This window comes from Miscanthus floridulus, chromosome 7 (genome assembly GCF_019320115.1).
Source record: "Miscanthus floridulus cultivar M001 chromosome 7, ASM1932011v1, whole genome shotgun sequence".
In the NCBI taxonomy this organism is placed as follows: Eukaryota; Viridiplantae; Streptophyta; class Magnoliopsida; order Poales; family Poaceae; genus Miscanthus; species Miscanthus floridulus.
In genome coordinates, this window is record NC_089586.1 from 8,200,186 (window position 1) to 8,219,049 (window position 18,864).

Below are 18,864 nucleotides of genomic sequence, written 5' to 3' on the forward strand. Positions count from 1 at the left end.
ATGTGGCACCACGATAACCTAGAGAGCGTTTTTTTGGGTCCCCTTCCACGGGGGTTATTCGCTTGTCAGCCATGCTTTTGCCTAAGTCCGCAACCAATCAAATTTAGAGGAATTGTAATTGTGAAATTGGTGCCACATGAAATAAAAGGATAATTAGGCTCGTTTCCATATGAGAGCATCATCCGGGGGTGTAGCTCATATGGTAGAGCGCTCGCTTCGCATGCGAGAGGCACGGGGTTCGATTCCCCGCACCTCCATCACCTATTTATATTTTTTATTTTTTTGCTCGCTTCACTTACTAAGCATGGTCCCACCTGCCACTGAGGCGAGAGGTTACTCCTGGGCCCACCTGGCAGTAGACTCGATTGGTCCCGTCGCCCCTTCGCCTCGCGGCAGCGTGCGGCTGTGCCGTCGACCCGTCGTCTCTTTCCCTCCTCCACGCTCTCCTCTCCTCGTCGCAGGCGACAGACGACGCTGCCGCCCGGCCTGTCGAAGCGCGCGCACGGCCATGGCCATGGCCGCCCCGCCGCCCACGGCTCTCTGCGCCCGCCACTTCCGGCTCCACTTCCCCTACTCCTCCCCCTCTCCGCCCCGCCTGTCCACGGCCGCCGCCGCCGCCACCACCTCTGCCTCCTCTTCACCGCTCCGTCGCCGCCGCCGGATCGCCGTCTCCCCGCGCAGGGAAGCTGGGACGGGGACGGGGACCGGGACCGGGACCGGGACCGGGGACGTGGAGGCGCTCAGGGCCGGGGTGTCCGTGTACAAGCCGCGGTCCTACGACGTGCTCGTCACCGACGCCGCGCGCTCCCTCGCCTGCGCCATCGACAACGGCAAGACCCGGCTAGAGATCGAGTTCCCGTGAGCTAACCTCGCTCCCTTCGCTGCTGCAATTGCTGCCACCGTTCCTGCATTATCTTCTCACCGTTCGTTTCCTTGTTGCTTCGTGCCTTCTTCCTGGCCTGGACGACTCCTGCTTCTGTATTGTGACGATATGTGTTATATATCAAGGCCTCTGCCAAGCAGCATCTCTTCGTACAAGGTTCATCTATCTACTCATCGCTTTATGTCCATGCATCACTCTATCTTTTTTTTAGAGAAAAAGAAAAGGTTTCCCCCGCTTTATATTGATCATAAAGCGTTCAAGACAGTTAAGTTTCAGCGTATTGGCGCGCCAGCCACAAACAGAAAAGGCCTTCAAACCCAACAGCACCACTACCCGAATACATTTTTGTTACTTTGTGTCACCATCGAGTCTTCATTCGTGTGACGAGGAGAATCCAAACAGCCCCGTCGTCAAAAACGATTTTTTCCCCATTTCGTCCAACCTTCCATTCCAATGCCCGTTTGAGTAGCCTGTATAGCCCACATCACCCCTTTCCAAAAGGGGAAGTCATATTATGAGCACAGCACAGAACAGAACATTTGGTCTGTTAGTCCTATACTTATGGTCTACAATCTTAGTCCAAATAGAATTGGATTGTAAATGATACCTAAAGATTCAGGAATTCAACAACGCCAGGCTTCTTAAATCAGGTATCCCATGACCCCCAAACTCAACAGTTGCCGAAAGAAAACCAATGGCCATTACTTAATTATTACTGTATTAGGGAGAGGGTTATAGGCCACTGCTCTATTCTCTGTCTATCTCAGCTGCTCTGTTTCTGATCATCCTGCTGGACTCCTGCAGGGCTCCTCAGATGAATTCATCGATGCCAACATCCAGCTTGCTCTTGTTGTTGCTAGGAAGCTCAAAGAACTCAAGGGGACTAGGTCCTGTATAGTAAGTTCAAGCTTCACACGCTATCCTCCCTGATGCAGACACGCTCCATGCCTGCAAAACTGTGCTCATTTGCTTTCTTCTAGTTGATTTCAGGTGTTTCCTGATCAACCTGAAAAGCGTAGGGCGTCACAGTTGTTCAAGACAGCTATAGACACGGTAAATGATGTATCAATTTTTTTTCTTAATCAACCTCTGGTACAATTTTCTTCATTATTACAGTGGCACTTAATTTAATTGACACATCTTTAGATTGAGGGTGTAACTATCAGTTCCCTGGATGATGTACCCACCGACCCTGTCAACAGCTTCTTCAAATCGATAAGAAATACTCTGGATTTTGACTTCTCAGATGACAATGAAGGTAAAATATATTGATCCAAATGTAGTAATGAAGGCAATAGCCATGCGACTCCAAGTCTAAAATGACATTGTTCATGATATTATTTTATCAAAGAGTTCATGACACTCTTTTGCGTGGAATGATGGAAGCCATCTTCTTAGAGGAGCTAACTGGATGGCAAACACTTTATGCCAATTTGCCAAGGCCGCGAGCTAATGATACATGTTAATTCTTTACAATTTTTTAGTAAATAGCAAGCCTTTTCGTGTTGATGAATTATCACAATTTGAAAAATGGAAATGAAATGACCGATTAGTGTGTATAAATCAAGCATAAGTTCCCTTTCCACCATCGAATAACAAACATCAGTCAGTTTTTATGCTATTATTATGAGATAATTCTCATATAAATACCCATGAATAATTTCTTCATAACCAGTTGCCTGGTGTGGATACAGATAGATGGAAATCTGATGAACCACCATCATTATATATCTTCATCAACAGCAGCACACGTGACCTTGCTTCTATAGAGAAGTATGTGGTATGTCTAGAATATAATGCTTCATTTGCTGGTGATGTGCATGTAGGTGTTATTTGCACATCCAGTTGATTCTTTCTTCGTGCTTTTGCTAATTTCAGGAAAAGTTTGCCACATCTGTTCCAGCCCTTCTATTCAATCTTGAACTAGATACATTGCGGTATATCTCATATACCCCAAACCATAGCCTGTTGCTTTATGAGGCAGTGACTTACGCAATTCACCGTGCAGTTCTGACTTGGGGCTTCTGGGGTTTCCCCCAAAAGATCTGCACTACCGATTCCTTTCTCAATTCACCCCAGTATTTTATATCAGACAGCGTGACTACTCCAAGGTATTCATTTGTCTTACTTTTATCCATCTACACATATCCTTTTTGTTTATGGCTTCCTGTACCATCTGTGACTACTTTCCCTTCTTAACCGTGTAGACAATCACAGTCGCTCCATACATAGTGAATTACAGTGGAGCTGTATTCCGCCAATACCCAGGTAAATACTGGAGAGCTTATTTGGATTTCTTCACTAGAAAAGATTACAGTTTGGAAGATAGATCTGGTGTGCTGGGTATGCAATAGAAGATCAAACTAAATAATTTATTATGCAAAGTCAATCTTTTGGCGGGCAATGTCATCCCTATTTATCAGCATCGTCAGCTACTGACCTTCTGGTTTACTGTTTGTTCAGGCCCCTGGCAGGTCATGCTGAAGCAGGCTGATGGCTCCTATGCATGTGTTGCAGAGAGCGAAGCTCGGTTCACTTTGGGACAGGTCATACCATTAGTTACTCGAATACATTTGCTCTACTTTGTTTCTGCTCTCTTGTGTGTTTGGGGGAAATAAAATACTAACTTCGTTCAAGCTTGTTGGGCCTGCCATGCAATTTCTCTTCTTTCAGGCGAAAGAAGAACTATTGAGAGTTATTGGTTTACAAGAAGAAGAGGGAAGCTCACTTGAATTTCTCAGAAGAGGATACAAGGTTCATCTCATCCTAGTCAAACAGTTGGCTGCAGCTTCAAAGCGCCTGCTTGGATAAACTGCATTTCACTATAGCACATCATGAGGTTTAGTAACTGAGTTTCTGTGATGCAGAATGCTACTTGGTGGGAAGAGAACGTTGATCAGGAGACGTCGGCTGCGTGGCGAACTTGAGATGCTGCAGCTGCTGGCTGAATGCTTTTTCTGACCTGGGAGTGGAAAATAGGCCAAACGAGCGTCCATGTCTTCTTGTATGTAATTGAAAAATCTGAAATTACAGAGAGAGAAGTCCATGTACAGCGTAATAACATTGCTTGTGCTAATATCGTAGCATTATTATCATGTGAGCATGTGAGCACCAAGAATGTTTTCTTTTTCTTAACGGTGACTGTACATTTGTTCTGTTTGTGCTTTGTGTCCTTGGGCTCTTCAGCTTGAAGGTGCTAAAATGCAGGGGACTCAACCAAAACATTTCAGTCTTGCTACTTGTGTTTCAGTCTTGCATTTCATTTGCCAAGCTTATGGCTGTGAATTTTTTCTTGGACGCATGCCAAAGTGGAGTGGTAGTCGTAAGGAGAGAATTGACCCAATTCCAGAAACTTCTATAGCAACTGAAACAGTACGGACGTATTTAAACATGTGCAAGATCTCGAGGTCATATCTGTAAAATGACCACCACGCCCAGGCGGAAGCGGAGACTGGAAATCAGGAGGGAGACCAGAGACGAGACCCCGCGAGATCGCCGGAGATGGAGCCGAGAGCTGCAATCCACAGATCCGGCGCCCTCCTACTCCTCGCCGCCATCCTCGCAGCGGCTGTCACCGCCGCATCCGCCATCGGTGACAAGTGCGCCGCCTGCAAGGCCGTTGCTGTAAGTTCCTCTTCTCTTCGCCTTTCTCTACTCCCATTATCGGAGCACCCTACTAAGTGTGTCTTGGAAACGTTTTACGTTAGCGAAGTCAAGAAATTAGCTTCGATCTTTTCCGCTCGTCGTGAAGCTGTAGTCCAAGATAGATCGTGGCCTGGATCATGTAGCGTTCTCTGAATAATTTCGATGCTGGTGGAGTCAAAGTTTGAACTTTTGCAGATACAGGGCCCTGACTAGCACTGTTGTGTTGATAAATTGAAATTGCTGAATGGATTAACGAGATGTTGCACTGAGGTAGTGTGAACACACCATTTTGTTGGAAAGACTCAATTTTGAGTTCCAGTGACATATGCTAGTACCTCTTAGTGCCTCTCTACTGTCACCAAATGGGATTTGTGTTTCATATGCTGCATTTTGTTCCAGCAATTTGGGATGTACACTATACATTCTGATGTGTCTCTTTATCTTCTTTCCAGGCGGAGCTAGAGATTGGAATTTCGAGTGTAAGTGAATCAATAGCTTCTCCTTCAGTTGCCTTTAATTTAGTGATCCGAGTTTCCAATTATTCTTTACAATGCTGATTACGGTTTTATTTTTATTAAATACTATCTCCATTCCAAATTGTAAGATGTTTTGGCTTTTATATATTTGTAGCTTTTGCTATGCATTTAGATATACACTATGTCTAGATACATAATAAAAACAATGTATTTAGAAATGCTAAAACGTCTTATAATTTGGAATGTAGGGAGTAGTATCTTTATCTTTCTCAAGTGTACAGAGCGGGACGCCTCACTCTAGTAACTTCTGTCCTCTCCTCCATGCCAACCTACCACCTCACAGTGTTTCCCTTGGCGGCATGGGCTAAGAAAAAGATCGATAAAATCAGGAGATCTTTCTTGTGGAAGGGGGAAGAGAATGCCAATGGCGGACACTGCCTGGTTAACTGGCCAACAGTTACCAGATCGAAAGACCTTGGTGGTTTAGGCGTTCCTGACCTTGATAGGTTTGGGGGAGCCCTCCGGTTGCGCTTGCTTTAGCAAGAATGGGTGGACGACTCCAAGTCTTGGAGCGGCTCAGAGCTTCCATGTACTGATGATGATCGTCTTCTCTTCAACTCCTCAATCATTATAACTTTGGGGGATGATGCAAAGACTAAGTTTTGGCACTATAATTGGCTTGATGGACAAGCTCCTAGGTACCTAGCCCCGAACTTGTTTCGCCTTGTTTCAAGGAGAAATCGAACGGTGCAACAAGAGCTCCGGAACAACAATTGAATGCGCTCGCTAGAAAGGAAAATCACCTCGGCTGTCCACATAGAGGAGTTTGTGTCCCTTTGGATACGAATACAGGATGTGCACCTACAACAGGGCGTCCAGGACACCATCATCTGGCGATGGACCCAGGATGGGATTTACTCCACCCGCTCAGCTTACAGAATTCAATTCAAAGGCTTGCTCGTCCCCTTCCGTACGGAATTGATTTGGAAAGCGCATGTGGAGAACAGATGCAAGATCTTCGCCTGGATTTTAGTGCAAGATAAAATTCTTATGACGCAAAACCTACAAAAGAGAGGGTGGCCACCAACAACACTGCGTGCTGTGCAACGGTCCCTTAGAAACCGGCCTCCACCTATGCCTATGTTTCCCTTTTGCTAAGGCGGTTTGGGATCAAATCCTCTCTTGGGAAAACTTCACTCAACTGCAACAGCAACCCCAGGCAGACCCCATCCATATCAGGGCATGGTGGGAAGAGGCGGCAAGGAAAGTGCCAAGATCTGAACGTAGACGACTTAACGAGGTAGTAATCTACACCTTTTGGAATATTTGGAAAGAGAGAAATAGGAGAATTTTCAACAACAAGATAGAAACGGTGCCGCAAGTAGCCGCAGGGATAAAGGAAGACATAGAGCAAAGGAAGAGAGCACTCACTTATGTTTAGCTGTTGTTCCCCTATTGGGGCGTGTGTTTCCCTCCTTTACCTGCTTCGGGGGGCTTGAAACCCTTATCTGGAGTGTCCTTGCTTGTACATAAAACTATCTTTCCCTATCTTAATTGAAAGGCAGAGCTCCTGCCATTGCGTTCAAAAAAATCTTTCTCAAGTGTGATTTTTTTTACAATTAACAAAGCAATCAATCCATAATCTTAGTAGTGTATTATCATATTAGTTTTTTGGAACCATTTGGTCAATTTTTTGTTCCTGAATCCTGTAATGCAGGAGAAGCCGAGAAATCACTTGGACTTGCGCAACCGCTTAAATTCTAAAGGTCAGAGGGAGGGGAAGGTCATTGATTACAGGTAAAAGAAGACAGCATGAGCACATACATTTTTTAATGAAAAAATTGATGTATACTTGAAAAATATTTAGTGGAATAATCCTTGATTTAACATTCCACATGGAGACCATTCAATCTTGACAAGCATCGTTTGGCCTCACATACTTGTAGCAATTTATGGACACATTTTGTCACTTACTTTTGTAATGTTATGTACTTGGTTCTGTATACATGGTGCAGGGTCAGTGAGCTTCGGGTTGTAGAACTTCTGGATGGCCTATGTGATAAGATGCAAGATTATACCTTAAAGAAGGTAGGAAATAAAGATTTATAATTGTTTTAGAATTTGCACTTAACACTATATTATTGATGCTGCGTCCCTTTTCTACATCCTCTGCCCCATATTATAGATAGTTTTGGCTTTTCTAGGTACATAGCTTTTGCTATGCTCCTAGATATACGATATGTCTAGATACATAATAAAAGTTATGTATCTAGAAAAGTCAAAACGACCTATAAATTGGAATGGAGGGAATATGTATCAAGTGTTATAAACATGCCATAAATATGAACTAGGTTTTCACTTTTTAGTGTACTTTGAATATGCTAAGCATTTATCCACCTAACATATTTTTTGTATGCAGTTGGAATCAGGTGAAAAGGGATGGGTTAAAGTAACAGACTGGAATAGCTTTCAAACTGGTAATTTTTACCAACTTTGTGGCTCCTGTTTACTAGTAACAGACTGGAATAGCTTTCAAACTGGTAATTTTTACCAACTTTGTGGCTCCTGTTTACTCTTCTGATGGCCTGTTACTATATTGAAACTGAGAGCCCGAAGTGCAATGTCAATCCATAGTTTCTCAATTATGCTAATGCATTCTTTCTGCTTAATCGTTCTCTTACCTGCATCATCCCAGAAAAATGCAGGCACTAGGTTTAGAACTGTGTTTTTGATAGTTACTGTATGTGCTTACATGATAGTCTTATTACAAGCAAATTCTGATTCAGTGATGTAAATATATAATCTTGGAGGATAGTACAAAAAGAAATGGCCCTAGTAATTGATCCAAGACAAGGAAATGAACTTGCATTTTCTTATGGGGAATAGCTTTCAAACTGGTAATTTTTACCAACTTTGTGGCTCCTGTTTACTCTTCTGATGGCCTGTTACTATATTGAAACTGAGAGCCAGAAGTGCAATGTCAATCCATAGTTTCTCAATTATGCTAATGCATTCTTTCTGCTTAATCGTTCTCTTACATGCATCATCCCAGAAAAATGCAGGCACTAGGTTTAGAACTGTGTTTTTGATAGTTACTGTATGTGCTTACATGATAGTCTTATTACAAGCAAATTCTGATTCAGTGATGTAAATATATAATCTTGGAGGATAGTACAAAAAGAAATGGCCCTAGTAATTGATCCAAGACAAGGAAATGAACTTGCATTTTCTTATGGTAAATCAAAATGCTGAATGCTTGCCAAGCAAAGAACAAGCACTGCCTTTGGGTTTGTTTTGCTTCATTGTAATAAAAATTTATCTGTGTATAAGGACTGTTTCTAAATATCTGACATTTATTGCTTATTGTCGTTCTTTTTGCAGAAAAGAAGGCAGCAGCACGAGCGCATTCGAAAAATTTGTCCACCTTCTGTGGAAGGTACAAAATTTTCCCAGTTATTTAAAAAAAATTGACGTATAGAATAGGCAGCATATATTGTTTGAAATTTTCATTAATTTTTTTTAATATTTAGCTGGCAGAACATAGAATGTACGCATAATCTTGTTCTCATTTGTGTGGATACAAAATTTGTATGTGTCTTGGTCAATTACATCCCTCTCCCTCCCAAACATGTTATGCATGCCTTTTCCTAATTGCTTATTATTTTTTTTATTACCTGTTAAGTTCCACTCTTGATTACTTGACTTAAAGGCAAGTCTAAACAAACTCTTCAGTCACCATGTGCTTTAAAGCATAACTTTATTGGTTGTGTAAAGATAATATTGGCTTTCTGTGATTTCTGTAAGAATCATATCAACTATTTGAGTGGATGAGCTAACCAGCTTCACTTACTACACAGGCTACTGGAGGAAACAGAGGATGAGGTAGGCTTGTGTTGGGTGGAATTGACTACAATTTTGTTTTAGCAAATACGGAGTTACACCTAATCTTTAGCATGCTTAATAGCTGCATTCAATGTTTTGAATCATATGGTTTTCATGCATTTAGTCGGAACATGATCTTATATGGATTTTGATTCTTTTTTCTGGTTCATCTGCAGCTTGCTGAGTGGATAAAAACAAGCTCCACAGAATCAGAAAATGTAAGCAAGGCCCTTTGTGAAGATATTAGCAAACACTGTCAATCCACAAGGTATTTACAGCTGATAATGGTATTTGTGCCTGCATATAAATAATCGCAGTGAGCATGCATGTCAATGTGGTGATTCCAAAAAATGATCCTTTCCTTTCAGCCAAATTTCAAAACAACATTTTGTCACAATGCCATAGCAGCTGCTAGATTTTTTTAACACACTTGTAAAATAACAATGCAGGCATGTTTTACATTCACAGATCGCACACACTTTTCTCCTAATTTAATTGCTCTAAAATATGCCTTTCCGTTTCTTTTTCCTTCCAGTTCTACCATCCAGATCGATGATGAACTATGACATGCCGGGCAGATCGTTGTTTGGCAAAGCAAAACAAGCGACAGGCTGGGAAATGTTAAGGAACAAAGCTCTAGTAGTCCTTGACGCCATTTAGAGAGACATGAAGCTGCCAATTCTGATTGATTGTGTTTCACTCGTATTTCTTGTAAACGGGACATGTAATTCGTGCCATATGATATTCTTGGTCAAAAGCTTAGACTGATCTGTAGAGAAAGCAAGTGGACATCAAATTTTGTTTACTGATGAACTACAGTTAAAAACGGCCGGTTGAACTATCCTGTCAGGGGCTATCGGAAATCTGAATGTTCTATTCTAAGGTTTTGTTGCTGAGTAGGTTTGATGATGACTGCATGTAGGTCAATGGCATCATCACCGAGGATTATATGCATTATTTTTATGAAAAGATTATATGCATTTTAGATAGAAGATAACCGAAGATCATATGCATTTTAGATAGAAGATCACAGATCATATGCATTTAGATAGAAGATCATTACCAAAGATCATATGCATTTTTGATAGAAGATCACCGAAGATTATATGCATTTTAGTTTGAAGACGCAATTTGCTAATACAGTTGGATTGCAATAAATAACAAGTTAGAAATTTGTGGACGCAATTTGCTAAATAAAGCTGAACTGCCATATCCTTTTTTTTCCAAGTGCACTTGAAGATCTCAATATCTTCTTTCCAATGAATGAACATCTTAATATCATGTGCTCGTCTTCTTTGCTGTACGGTATATCTATGACGACGTCATCAAATGCACCAATTATACCCCAAGATACCCCTTATTCGCAAAGTGTTGTGCGCTCGTTGACATCGCCAATTTGTCATCACAAACCATTCCTTTTAAACTGTTGATTTTCTTTTCTTTCATATACCGCGCACGTTGCTGCGGGGCTTCTTTAAAAATTAAATTATTGCATACATAAGTTGAATATATATGTTCTTATACCCATTCTTATTAAAATTGGACAAGGCAATTGAAAACATCTAATAAAAAACTGATATAATTAGATCAAATTAATGGAATGGCAAAACAAATATCAATATATGGATGTATTCTATATTTCTTTATATATTGAAAGTAGTAATTATTCTTACCGATGATACTGATAGGAGTTTGGAAGTTAGTGTGATGATATGACTATTATGGGACATGACGTTGATAGCTTGCATGTTGAGATAAAACTACGGTGGGAATTAACTTTATAAGAGATATAGATATAGACATAGATATAGATGGATTGATAGATATAGATTCCTATATCCATATCTACCATAGTCCATAGAACTCTTATTTTCAAAATTGTTACCCCCAAAGATAAAAAATACACGTGAGTTGTCACATTTTATTTTGCACGATTTTGAAGCATACATTTAACCACTATTTTATTCTACTAGATGTCTAGATAGAACGTATTTTCCAGAATCATTCAAAATTTTGTTATTTAACAAGTATTTTCAATAAAAATTCACACATATAACTATATTTTGAAACCAAACAATCTAAAAGTTAAAATTTATTTACTACTCCCTCTGTTCTAAATTATAAAAAGTTTTGGATTTTATACGTATACGTACACTATTTTTGTCATACATCTAGACATAGCGTATATTTAAGTATATATAGCAATATAAAATGTCTTATATAATTTAGAATGAGAAAGTAATGTTTTAGCGTGATGGTTTGACAAAACTTTATTCTGAGCTTAGTATACATTTTTTAATTATAGGAGGTAATTTAATTTTGATCAACTTTACTTGTTCGTCACAAGTACCTTGTGTTGTTGGTTGGTGGGCCACACCACACTGAGCCGCAAGAAAAAAAAATGCAGACAGACACACCCCCAGAACTCCCGCCATTCCCCTCCCTTCCGCTCATCCCCAAATTCTTCCTCCTCCCATCCCGTGCAGCCGACCTCACCGCCGGCGACGGAACGCGGAGACCGGGGCTTCCCCCACCGTCCGCCGTGCTCTTCCCTTCCTTCGTCGCCCCCGCCAAAACCTTTCTCTGCCGGGGCTGCACGGGGTCAACAGCAGCTCGAGATCCGGTGACTGATCTCTTCGTTCCTCGGTGAGTAAACCCCAGTCGCTCTACGTTCTGCGGCTTCGTTTCGTGCAGCGAGATCTCCCCATCATTTCTCTGCTGTGGCTGCGGGTTTCATTCATATTACTGTCTGCGTCAGTACAGTTAGTTTCGTGCTGTGTTTGTTTTGCTACGGCCTGCCGATTGCTGTGATCACTGTTCGATTATCCTCCTCTACGGCTCGCTGTGTCGATCCCGGTTGCCTCCCTGATGCCTTGAAAATCTCAGTTGACCCCGTAGGACTTGGTAATCCTAGTTGACGGGTCTTATATTCATATATGTTAATAAAAAAAAGAAACTATGCCTCTGGGTTTTGCAAACCAGACCTTTGGGAGTCACTTCTCTTAAGTTGATTTTCAGGAGAAATTGATTCAGTTAATCTTGTGGAAAATTTGGTAATTGAGTTGTGAGATGAAAGACATCAGAACCACGACAACTTGCTATTGTATTACTGCATGATTTTACTTAGGAACTTTGTATCCTTTATGCTGTCGTAGGCTCGTAGCTCCCAAGTTTTGCTTGCTGGACTTGTGGGTTTCAGTGTGAATAGCTGAAGCATTCTTTGACATTACATTACTGCTGAACAAAACTCTCAGCTTTTGGATTGTGGAATGCAAATGAAAAACAAATTGGATAAAATTACATCTGTTCTACCGTTAGATATTTCTTCCACCGTTAGCCTTACTGATTATTCGATCAAAAACTTCAACACTAGCTGCTTCAGATCAGAACTTGCTCAGCTAACTCATTATTTGTATGTCGCCGGGGATAACACCTCTTGTGTAGTTTAGAGTTCGGTTAAGTCGTGTTGAGAGCCGAGTTAAACTCTGTGCTCCAATCGTAAGCTGGTATCACCAGCCTCGGATCTTGGGCATTCGTTAAGCTTTAAATAACGCTGGGTGAATGCCTTCGATCTAAAAAACACCTCTTGTGCATCATCATCTTCGCAGGTTCAATTTGATATTCCAACAAAGGGCACCTTGCTAGTCTCCTAGATTGTTTCCTAACAATGAGGACGCATGAACGTGTTGCCAATTTGGCTCTTGCCGGTATGTTAATTGTGCAGTTGAGCCATGACTGCCTTTACATCGCTCCTTTCCTTCTTCCTTTCCCTTTGATATAATAAGCCCGTGCTGACCTCAGCAGCATATGTATTTTACAATATGCAGGTCTGAGCTTGGCGCCACTTGTTGTTAACGTAAACCCAAATGTGAATGTGGTATTGACAGCATGCCTTACTTTCTATGTGGGTTGCTACCGCTATGTCAAGCCAACTCCACCCTCTGTAAGTAACACGTCGATGTATCTGCTGGCTATTATTGTGACTTGTAATTCATGCGACCAACTGAATTATTTTTGCATTTGTTATTATGCAGGAGACCATGTCCAAGGAGCATGCTATGCGGTTCCCCTTATTTGGAAGTGCTATGCTTTTATCACTGTTCCTTCTATTCAAGTTTCTCTCAAAAGACTTGGTCAACGCTGTGCTCACTGCCTACTTTTTCATTCTAGGCATTGTTGCTCTCTCGTAAGTTCATTTTTTCTTCTAACAACTTTTGCAAACATGTTAAGCTGTTGATATGCTGTACTTATGAGGCCCTTCTTATGTAGTGCAACACTCCTTCCTTCTATAAAACATTTTCTTCCACAAGAGTGGAATGATAATCCCATCGTCTGGCGGGCTCCATTTTTCCACTGTATGATCCTGACTCCCTTTCTTTTTTGCTCAGTCTTGTTGATCCAGTTATGCAGATCTTGAAATATTACTACACCTATGTTTTCAGTGCTATTTTAGAGCACTATTTGATTGTATTTTAAGTACTGCTGCGCATTTTTTGTACTGAATGATATATTATCTTTTGTACTGAATGAACTCGAGCTTTTTCACCATTGAATCTTTTAACCTTGCTACGGACAAAATGATATTTCTCCATGAGGATATGGAAGCTTCCATTTTTTGACATTAGAAATCTAAATACTGGCATGGATGTATATTCTTTGTTTACAACATTTTTGTGGATATGGAAGCTTCCATTTCTCCCTCTGAAACAGACGTATTATAAGATTTCAGTTACAATGGCTGTCATCGTGTTAACTTTTAATACAACCTTTGCATTTGATTGACTTCTTATGAGGCTTAGACTCTTAATTCAGAACAAGGACATGTAGTACTGGATTTAACTATGCCAGTAGCCTCCCTTTGCAATCTTTATTCTTGAAGATGATTTAAGTCCATGAATTTCTTATTTTAGCACTCTCAGTGGAGTTCACAAAGTCCTAGATTGTTGCTTCAATACCTGGATTTTTCTTTTGCTTGTGGTATACGTCAAAGAAGCATTGGCTTGCAAACAATGTTCTGGGATTGGCTTTCTGTATTCAGGTTTGTTTGTACGGTTAACATTCATATACATTACTAAATATTATGGAATAAAACCTAAAATCGTTTGATTTATTTTACGCACCAGTTTTTAGTTGACCAGAACCTTAACACTTCAATTTTGCAGGGGATTGAGACGCTGTCATTGGGATCATTTAAAACTGGAGCCATTCTCTTGGTAAGGGTTTTCCCAATGTTTGCTTGATTTGGCCTGAACATTATATATTTCTATTTTATGTGATAACTTCTAAGAGAACATCCTCATTATTTCAGTCACAAACCTATCCTTATTTTATTATCTCTGCACTATCATAATCACCACTGAAACATTTTATATATCTATGGTTCATTACGGATCATCTGGTCTCAATATATCTTGACTTTATTTGTGTATGAAAGGAATTATCTCCTATGCACCATAGGAAGCTAAAAGTATTGCTCCTTGTCTGTTTGTGGATTCAAATGTGTACAATTTCTTATTCTTGTCAAATTGTATTGTGCTCCAATCTTCATAACAGTTCAATATATTTTCTAACACTTCACTAAGTGTATTTAAGAATCAAAATTCAGATCATGCTTTCTGCTGTGCCCCCCTGTATTGACCAAAACATTTGTTTGACTACAATATTTGTCCTAGCAGTGTCACCATGTTGGTAAATTTAATTTAATTCGATGCCTTGGGGTGTTTTTAGCGTGCACTTTGTCATATACTTATTAAACTTTGAAAAAAGTAGTTTTTCTTAGCAAGCTTTGAAGTGTGATCATATTAATCATGAATATTAAAATATCGAACCTTTGTCTGATGTATAATAGATTAATAGTTCTGATTTCTGGAGTAATTTGGGCTGGGCCATTGCATTTTTTACTGCACTATTTTTGAAAATAATTTTTACAACCATTTCATCACTTTTGACTGAATTGATTTCTTCTGTTTGTTTCAACATAGTGCCACTGAATCATTCTCTGTTCTTTTATTACATTCATATCTAAATGCATTTTTCCTTTTCCATTTCCAGGGTGGACTCTTTGTGTATGACATTTTCTAGGTGTTCTTCACTCCAGTTATGGTCAGTGTGGCTAAATCTTTTGATGCTCCAATAAAGGTCAGTGCTCTTTCCTACTGAACTTGGTCTTTGTTAATACCATTGTCAGTTAGTTCCATTTTCTCATCTTGATGCTTCAGCTGATCTGGCTTTGCTTGGTTATGTACAGCTTCTGTTTCCAACTGCAGATGCTGCACGGCCATTCTCCATGCTTGGCCTTGGTGACATTGTAATACCTGGTTAGTAATAAAAATTTCTCTCCTTGTGCTATGTCAAGTGTCAACTTTGTTCTACATGATTAGGTTATCTGTACAGAACTGCTATATATTGGAATATTGTTATAATGTCATTTATTGATATGCTGTATCAATGGAGCTCTTGCTTTTGTTGATTCATGGGGATTGATCAGAATTTTAGATTTATGATATGGTTACTTTTGGTATCTATGTATTCTTTGTAGCACTTGACAGAGAATCAATGTTGTAACTAGAATTGGTCCTACTGGATTTAGATCATGCTCTGCACCATATTGCTACAACCATGCTCAGACACACTTTTAGGCCATCTCGTTACATGCAGCCTTAAGTTATTGCCAATACAACCAATATTTGTGTCCATTCCTGGCCCCTGGAGGACCACACAATATGTATCAACAGAAACAAATTATAATTTCAATTGATTCAAGTTGCATACAAAAATGTGGTATTTGAATATGAATTTAGGCAGTTTCGAAGACATTCAGCACATAATATGTATTTGTACTTATGCTTCCAGGTATATTTGTTGCACTTGCCTTGCACTTTGATGTCTCAAGAGGTATCAAGAACCGTTACTTCAACGGTGCATTTTTGGGATACGCTGTGGGTATGACGGTGACCATCATTGTAATGAACTGGTTTCAAGCTGCACAGGTGAGTTCTGTTACTCAGGTTTATATTGTCTTGTTTTCCCTTGTTTCTGTTATCCCTGTAATATTAATACTATAATTATTTTTGGGGCTTATTGCAGCCTGCTCTACTATACCTTGTTCCTGGTGTGGTCGGTTTCGTCGCTGTTCCCTGTCTGTGGTTTGGAGAGGTGAAATAGGTCAAATTCTGAATACTTATTGCAGCTACCATTTAAAAGAATTTTTTTTGTATAGCCTCGTAACGCATCCTTTACCTTGAACTTTGAGTAGCATAAAAGTTAAATAAAAGATGAACTGTTAGACACAGTAAATATGCTTCTTTGGATGGGCCTAATTCTGTTCCTGAATTTTCTACTTGGTTGATGCTTGTCTCTTTACTGTTACTACAAAAACCATGTCACATCTTTAAAACTAGTGTTGCGCATGCAAGAAAAGGATTTCATGTCAAAAGTAACTTTCTTAGTACAGTTACTACAATTTAGTATTGGGTGTAAACTAGTGTCTTTTAAAGAATACAAATAACTTTTGTTTTGCATTCTGATTGCTTCACTTGGAGTATCCGACTGACTCAGGCACCTTATGGCCCTTTCATCTGTACATTTGGGTACCTGTACTTATCACTCTATCAGTACTACTGTTAGTCATGAAGAACCTGTCCTTATGCTAAGTTGGTATTAACTACTACTATTACACTTGTTGATGATTGAACTCAAAGAATGTTGATGGCGATGCATATCATCTTTATTTTTTTGGGGGTGGGGGGAGGTGTGCTTTTCTTTTTGTTTCCCACAAAAGTAGGCATGTTATAAAATATGTATCAGAACGCAGGACCTGAGTTCTGACCACATCTCTTACAAATGCAGCTGCTGGAGTTTGACGAGTCAAAAGTTGAGGCAGAGGAAGGCGGTGCAGAAGAGCAAGATGACGATAGTTCCAAAGTCAACAAAAAGGTGGACTAGCGTTCTAGCAGGATTTAGATCTGGAGGAAAACATGACAGGAAGACAGTTTTCGTGTAAGGTCGTCTGGCAGCTAAATAGGCTTGATGACCTCTAATACCGGGTCGGTTTACTTAAGAACTTAGAAATGGTTCAACATGATACAATTTTTTTTTCGCTTTGAGGATTATTTGGCCTGGACTGGAGAGTGGAAGATGAGGGAAAAATAGATGCTGTTACTTGTGATGTCCTGACGTGCACCTGATTCATTAAGGAATTCACCAGAACTCTGATTGGGCCGACACATTCATGCATCATATTAGCTTTGTTTTTTTTGCAGGCAAGAATTTAATTAGGGATTTTACAGGTCGAATCAGCTCAGGGAAAACAACTCAGGTCTTAGAGCATGGGCTTGAAGAGCAAGTGATTTTTACCGACCGTGCTTAATCATATAGTCATGACTCATAATTGTTACTTTACTTGGGGCAAATTGTTTCCTTGTTATATAAGGGTTGTTGACAAACCCAGAATGGGTTGATGGCCTACGTTACTTTAGGCTTATTAGGGGTGACGAACTCATGAGGCAGAATGGGCTTACCCAGAACTCATGAAACAACAATCATGCCTCCTGTATATCATTAATGTGGCCCGTAGTGATGGCATAGGCAATATACTATTCAACAAAGAGATGGATGTTAGCACTCAGTAAAGAGATGCTTTACTAATTCCCGTGTTGATATGGCTATATTCTTCCTTGCATCACATTTTTTTTTGTTTCAAGTTGCTAGGGCAATTTATGTTCTAGCAGATTACCACATTATGTAGAACAATTAATGGTCAGGATAGCGGATGTTAGTGACATGTCTTCATAGATGATTATTGCTTGTAGCATTAAAATATTTAGTGCTGATGCTTTATTAGATTTATTTATTGCCCTTATCGTAAATTTTAGAATGTACCTTTTCAGAAGTAGATGTCTAATTTATTCCAAAACCAGAGCTTGGCTAATATAACCAAGTTCTGAAATATTGATGATGGAACTTTTACAGGCTTTTGCTACGATGGGTTGGCGTCTTGGTTTCCTTGCATCCCCTAAACATTTTGTTGCAGCATGTGGAATTATCCAAAGCCAGGTGATGATGGTTTTGCTGCCTCTCTCGCTTCTTCTTTCTGTCCACTAGCTTGCGATGATGAGGATTTCAATGAAATAAGCAAACAAACAAGATGTGATGACGAGAATTTCAATGAAACAAGCAAACAAACAAGATCTGCAGCTTTGTATTATTAATTGATTAATTTGTAGTTACATGCCTTTTGTAAGTTGTTCAGTATGATCAATTAGCTTTGCACTTGATGTGGCCCCGCAGCTTTTTTTTAGGAAAGTGGCCCCGTAGCGTTAGCACGGACAATATATACTAGTTATGTGTATGTTCTTGATAACTACACACGTTAGTTATTATAATTGGTCGTGTGTGAAGCATCAAATCCGCAGATATCGCACCATCACACAGCTAGGTATCAAAGCAAGAATGACTATATTGTATATATATATTCTGCCTTGTACGTCAAAATGTTCGGCTACGCGCTGCAGGTGTTAACTAACTGGAAGAAGCATGCTGCGTTTACATTCCATTTGCAGCTTAACTGGGCGTTGTCACGGCTCCTCACCTAAGCCAACCCAAGGAAGCCCAACAACCGAGAAGAAGCAAGCGGGCCCATCGCAAGAGCTCCAAGGTACACGACCCACAATGGCCTTGCGTCCAGTGCGCCCCAGCGGAGTAGTTAAGAGAGGCAGAGAGCTAGAGAGGGAATCATCCAATTACTTGTAACAGAATTCTTAGCTACTCTGTAACCCGGGACCTCGTCGGCCTAAGGCACTATTCTTCTTCCCCGCGTCTGATCTCGTTCCGATCGGGTCGCTAACATATTTGGTATCAGAGCCGTCGAGCCGGGGGCGCCGGTGGAGCTCTGGAGTCGGCGTCGGTCTCCCACAAGCACTTCACCAGGCTGCAGCGTGCAAGGAGAGCGATGGATCCCGTCGTCTCCAAGACGTTCGA

General features: G+C 40.5%; 2 protein-coding genes, 1 non-coding gene and 1 pseudogene across 4 annotated transcripts; all 4 read left to right on the plus strand.

The window, feature by feature from the left end:
• Positions 1–184: 184 nt before the first annotated feature.
• On the plus strand, positions 185–257 carry TRNAA-CGC (transfer RNA alanine (anticodon CGC)). Its single transcript has one exon. It is a non-coding gene; the product is annotated as a tRNA-Ala (tRNA).
• Positions 258–389: 132 nt separating this feature from the next.
• LOC136466495 (protein LPA3-like) lies at positions 390–4,116 on the plus strand. The gene is made up of 12 exons (XM_066464928.1): positions 390–858; positions 1,009–1,039; positions 1,688–1,780; positions 1,874–1,936; positions 2,030–2,141; positions 2,578–2,663; positions 2,762–2,820; positions 2,892–2,994; positions 3,091–3,151; positions 3,347–3,429; positions 3,557–3,637; positions 3,751–4,116. Exons 1-12 carry the CDS (start codon positions 509–511, stop codon positions 3,808–3,810), a joined length of 1,182 nt encoding a protein of 393 aa, XP_066321025.1. The 5' UTR covers positions 390–508; the 3' UTR covers positions 3,811–4,116.
• A 61-nt stretch (positions 4,117–4,177) lies between these two features.
• On the plus strand, positions 4,178–9,898 carry LOC136466496 (uncharacterized). 2 transcript variants are annotated; one of them, XM_066464930.1, is made up of 9 exons: positions 4,178–4,507; positions 4,981–5,007; positions 6,722–6,801; positions 7,020–7,092; positions 7,424–7,481; positions 8,386–8,440; positions 8,862–8,886; positions 9,063–9,154; positions 9,422–9,895. In XM_066464930.1, exons 1-9 carry the CDS (start codon positions 4,385–4,387, stop codon positions 9,450–9,452), a joined length of 564 nt encoding a protein of 187 aa, XP_066321027.1. In that variant the 5' UTR covers positions 4,178–4,384; the 3' UTR covers positions 9,453–9,895. The 2 variants fall into 2 exon arrangements, with proteins under 2 accessions (XP_066321027.1, XP_066321026.1); XM_066464929.1 differs by having other exon boundaries at positions 4,252–4,507; positions 7,424–7,544; positions 9,422–9,898.
• Positions 9,899–11,351: 1,453 nt separating this feature from the next.
• Positions 11,352–17,283, plus strand: LOC136462470 (signal peptide peptidase 1-like; annotated as a pseudogene).
• Positions 17,284–18,864: the final 1,581 nt, after the last annotated feature.

Bases quoted from the DNA above. Each gene is read 5' to 3' on its own strand.
- LOC136466495 (XM_066464928.1), top strand. From the start codon at position 509: ATGGCCATGGCCGCCCCGCCGCCCACGGCTCTCTGCGCCCGCCACTTC. The intron at 2,664-2,761 runs GTATGTCTAGAA...TGCTAATTTCAG, and splicing joins CTTCTATAGAGAAGTATGTG to GAAAAGTTTGCCACATCTGT. The intron at 3,152-3,346 runs GTAAATACTGGA...CTGTTTGTTCAG, and splicing joins TGTATTCCGCCAATACCCAG to GCCCCTGGCAGGTCATGCTG.
- LOC136466496 (XM_066464929.1), top strand. From the start codon at position 4,385: ATGGAGCCGAGAGCTGCAATCCACAGATCCGGCGCCCTCCTACTCCTC. The intron at 4,508-4,980 runs GTAAGTTCCTCT...TCTTCTTTCCAG, and splicing joins CCGCCTGCAAGGCCGTTGCT to GCGGAGCTAGAGATTGGAAT. The intron at 9,155-9,421 runs GTATTTACAGCT...TTTTCCTTCCAG, and splicing joins AAACACTGTCAATCCACAAG to TTCTACCATCCAGATCGATG.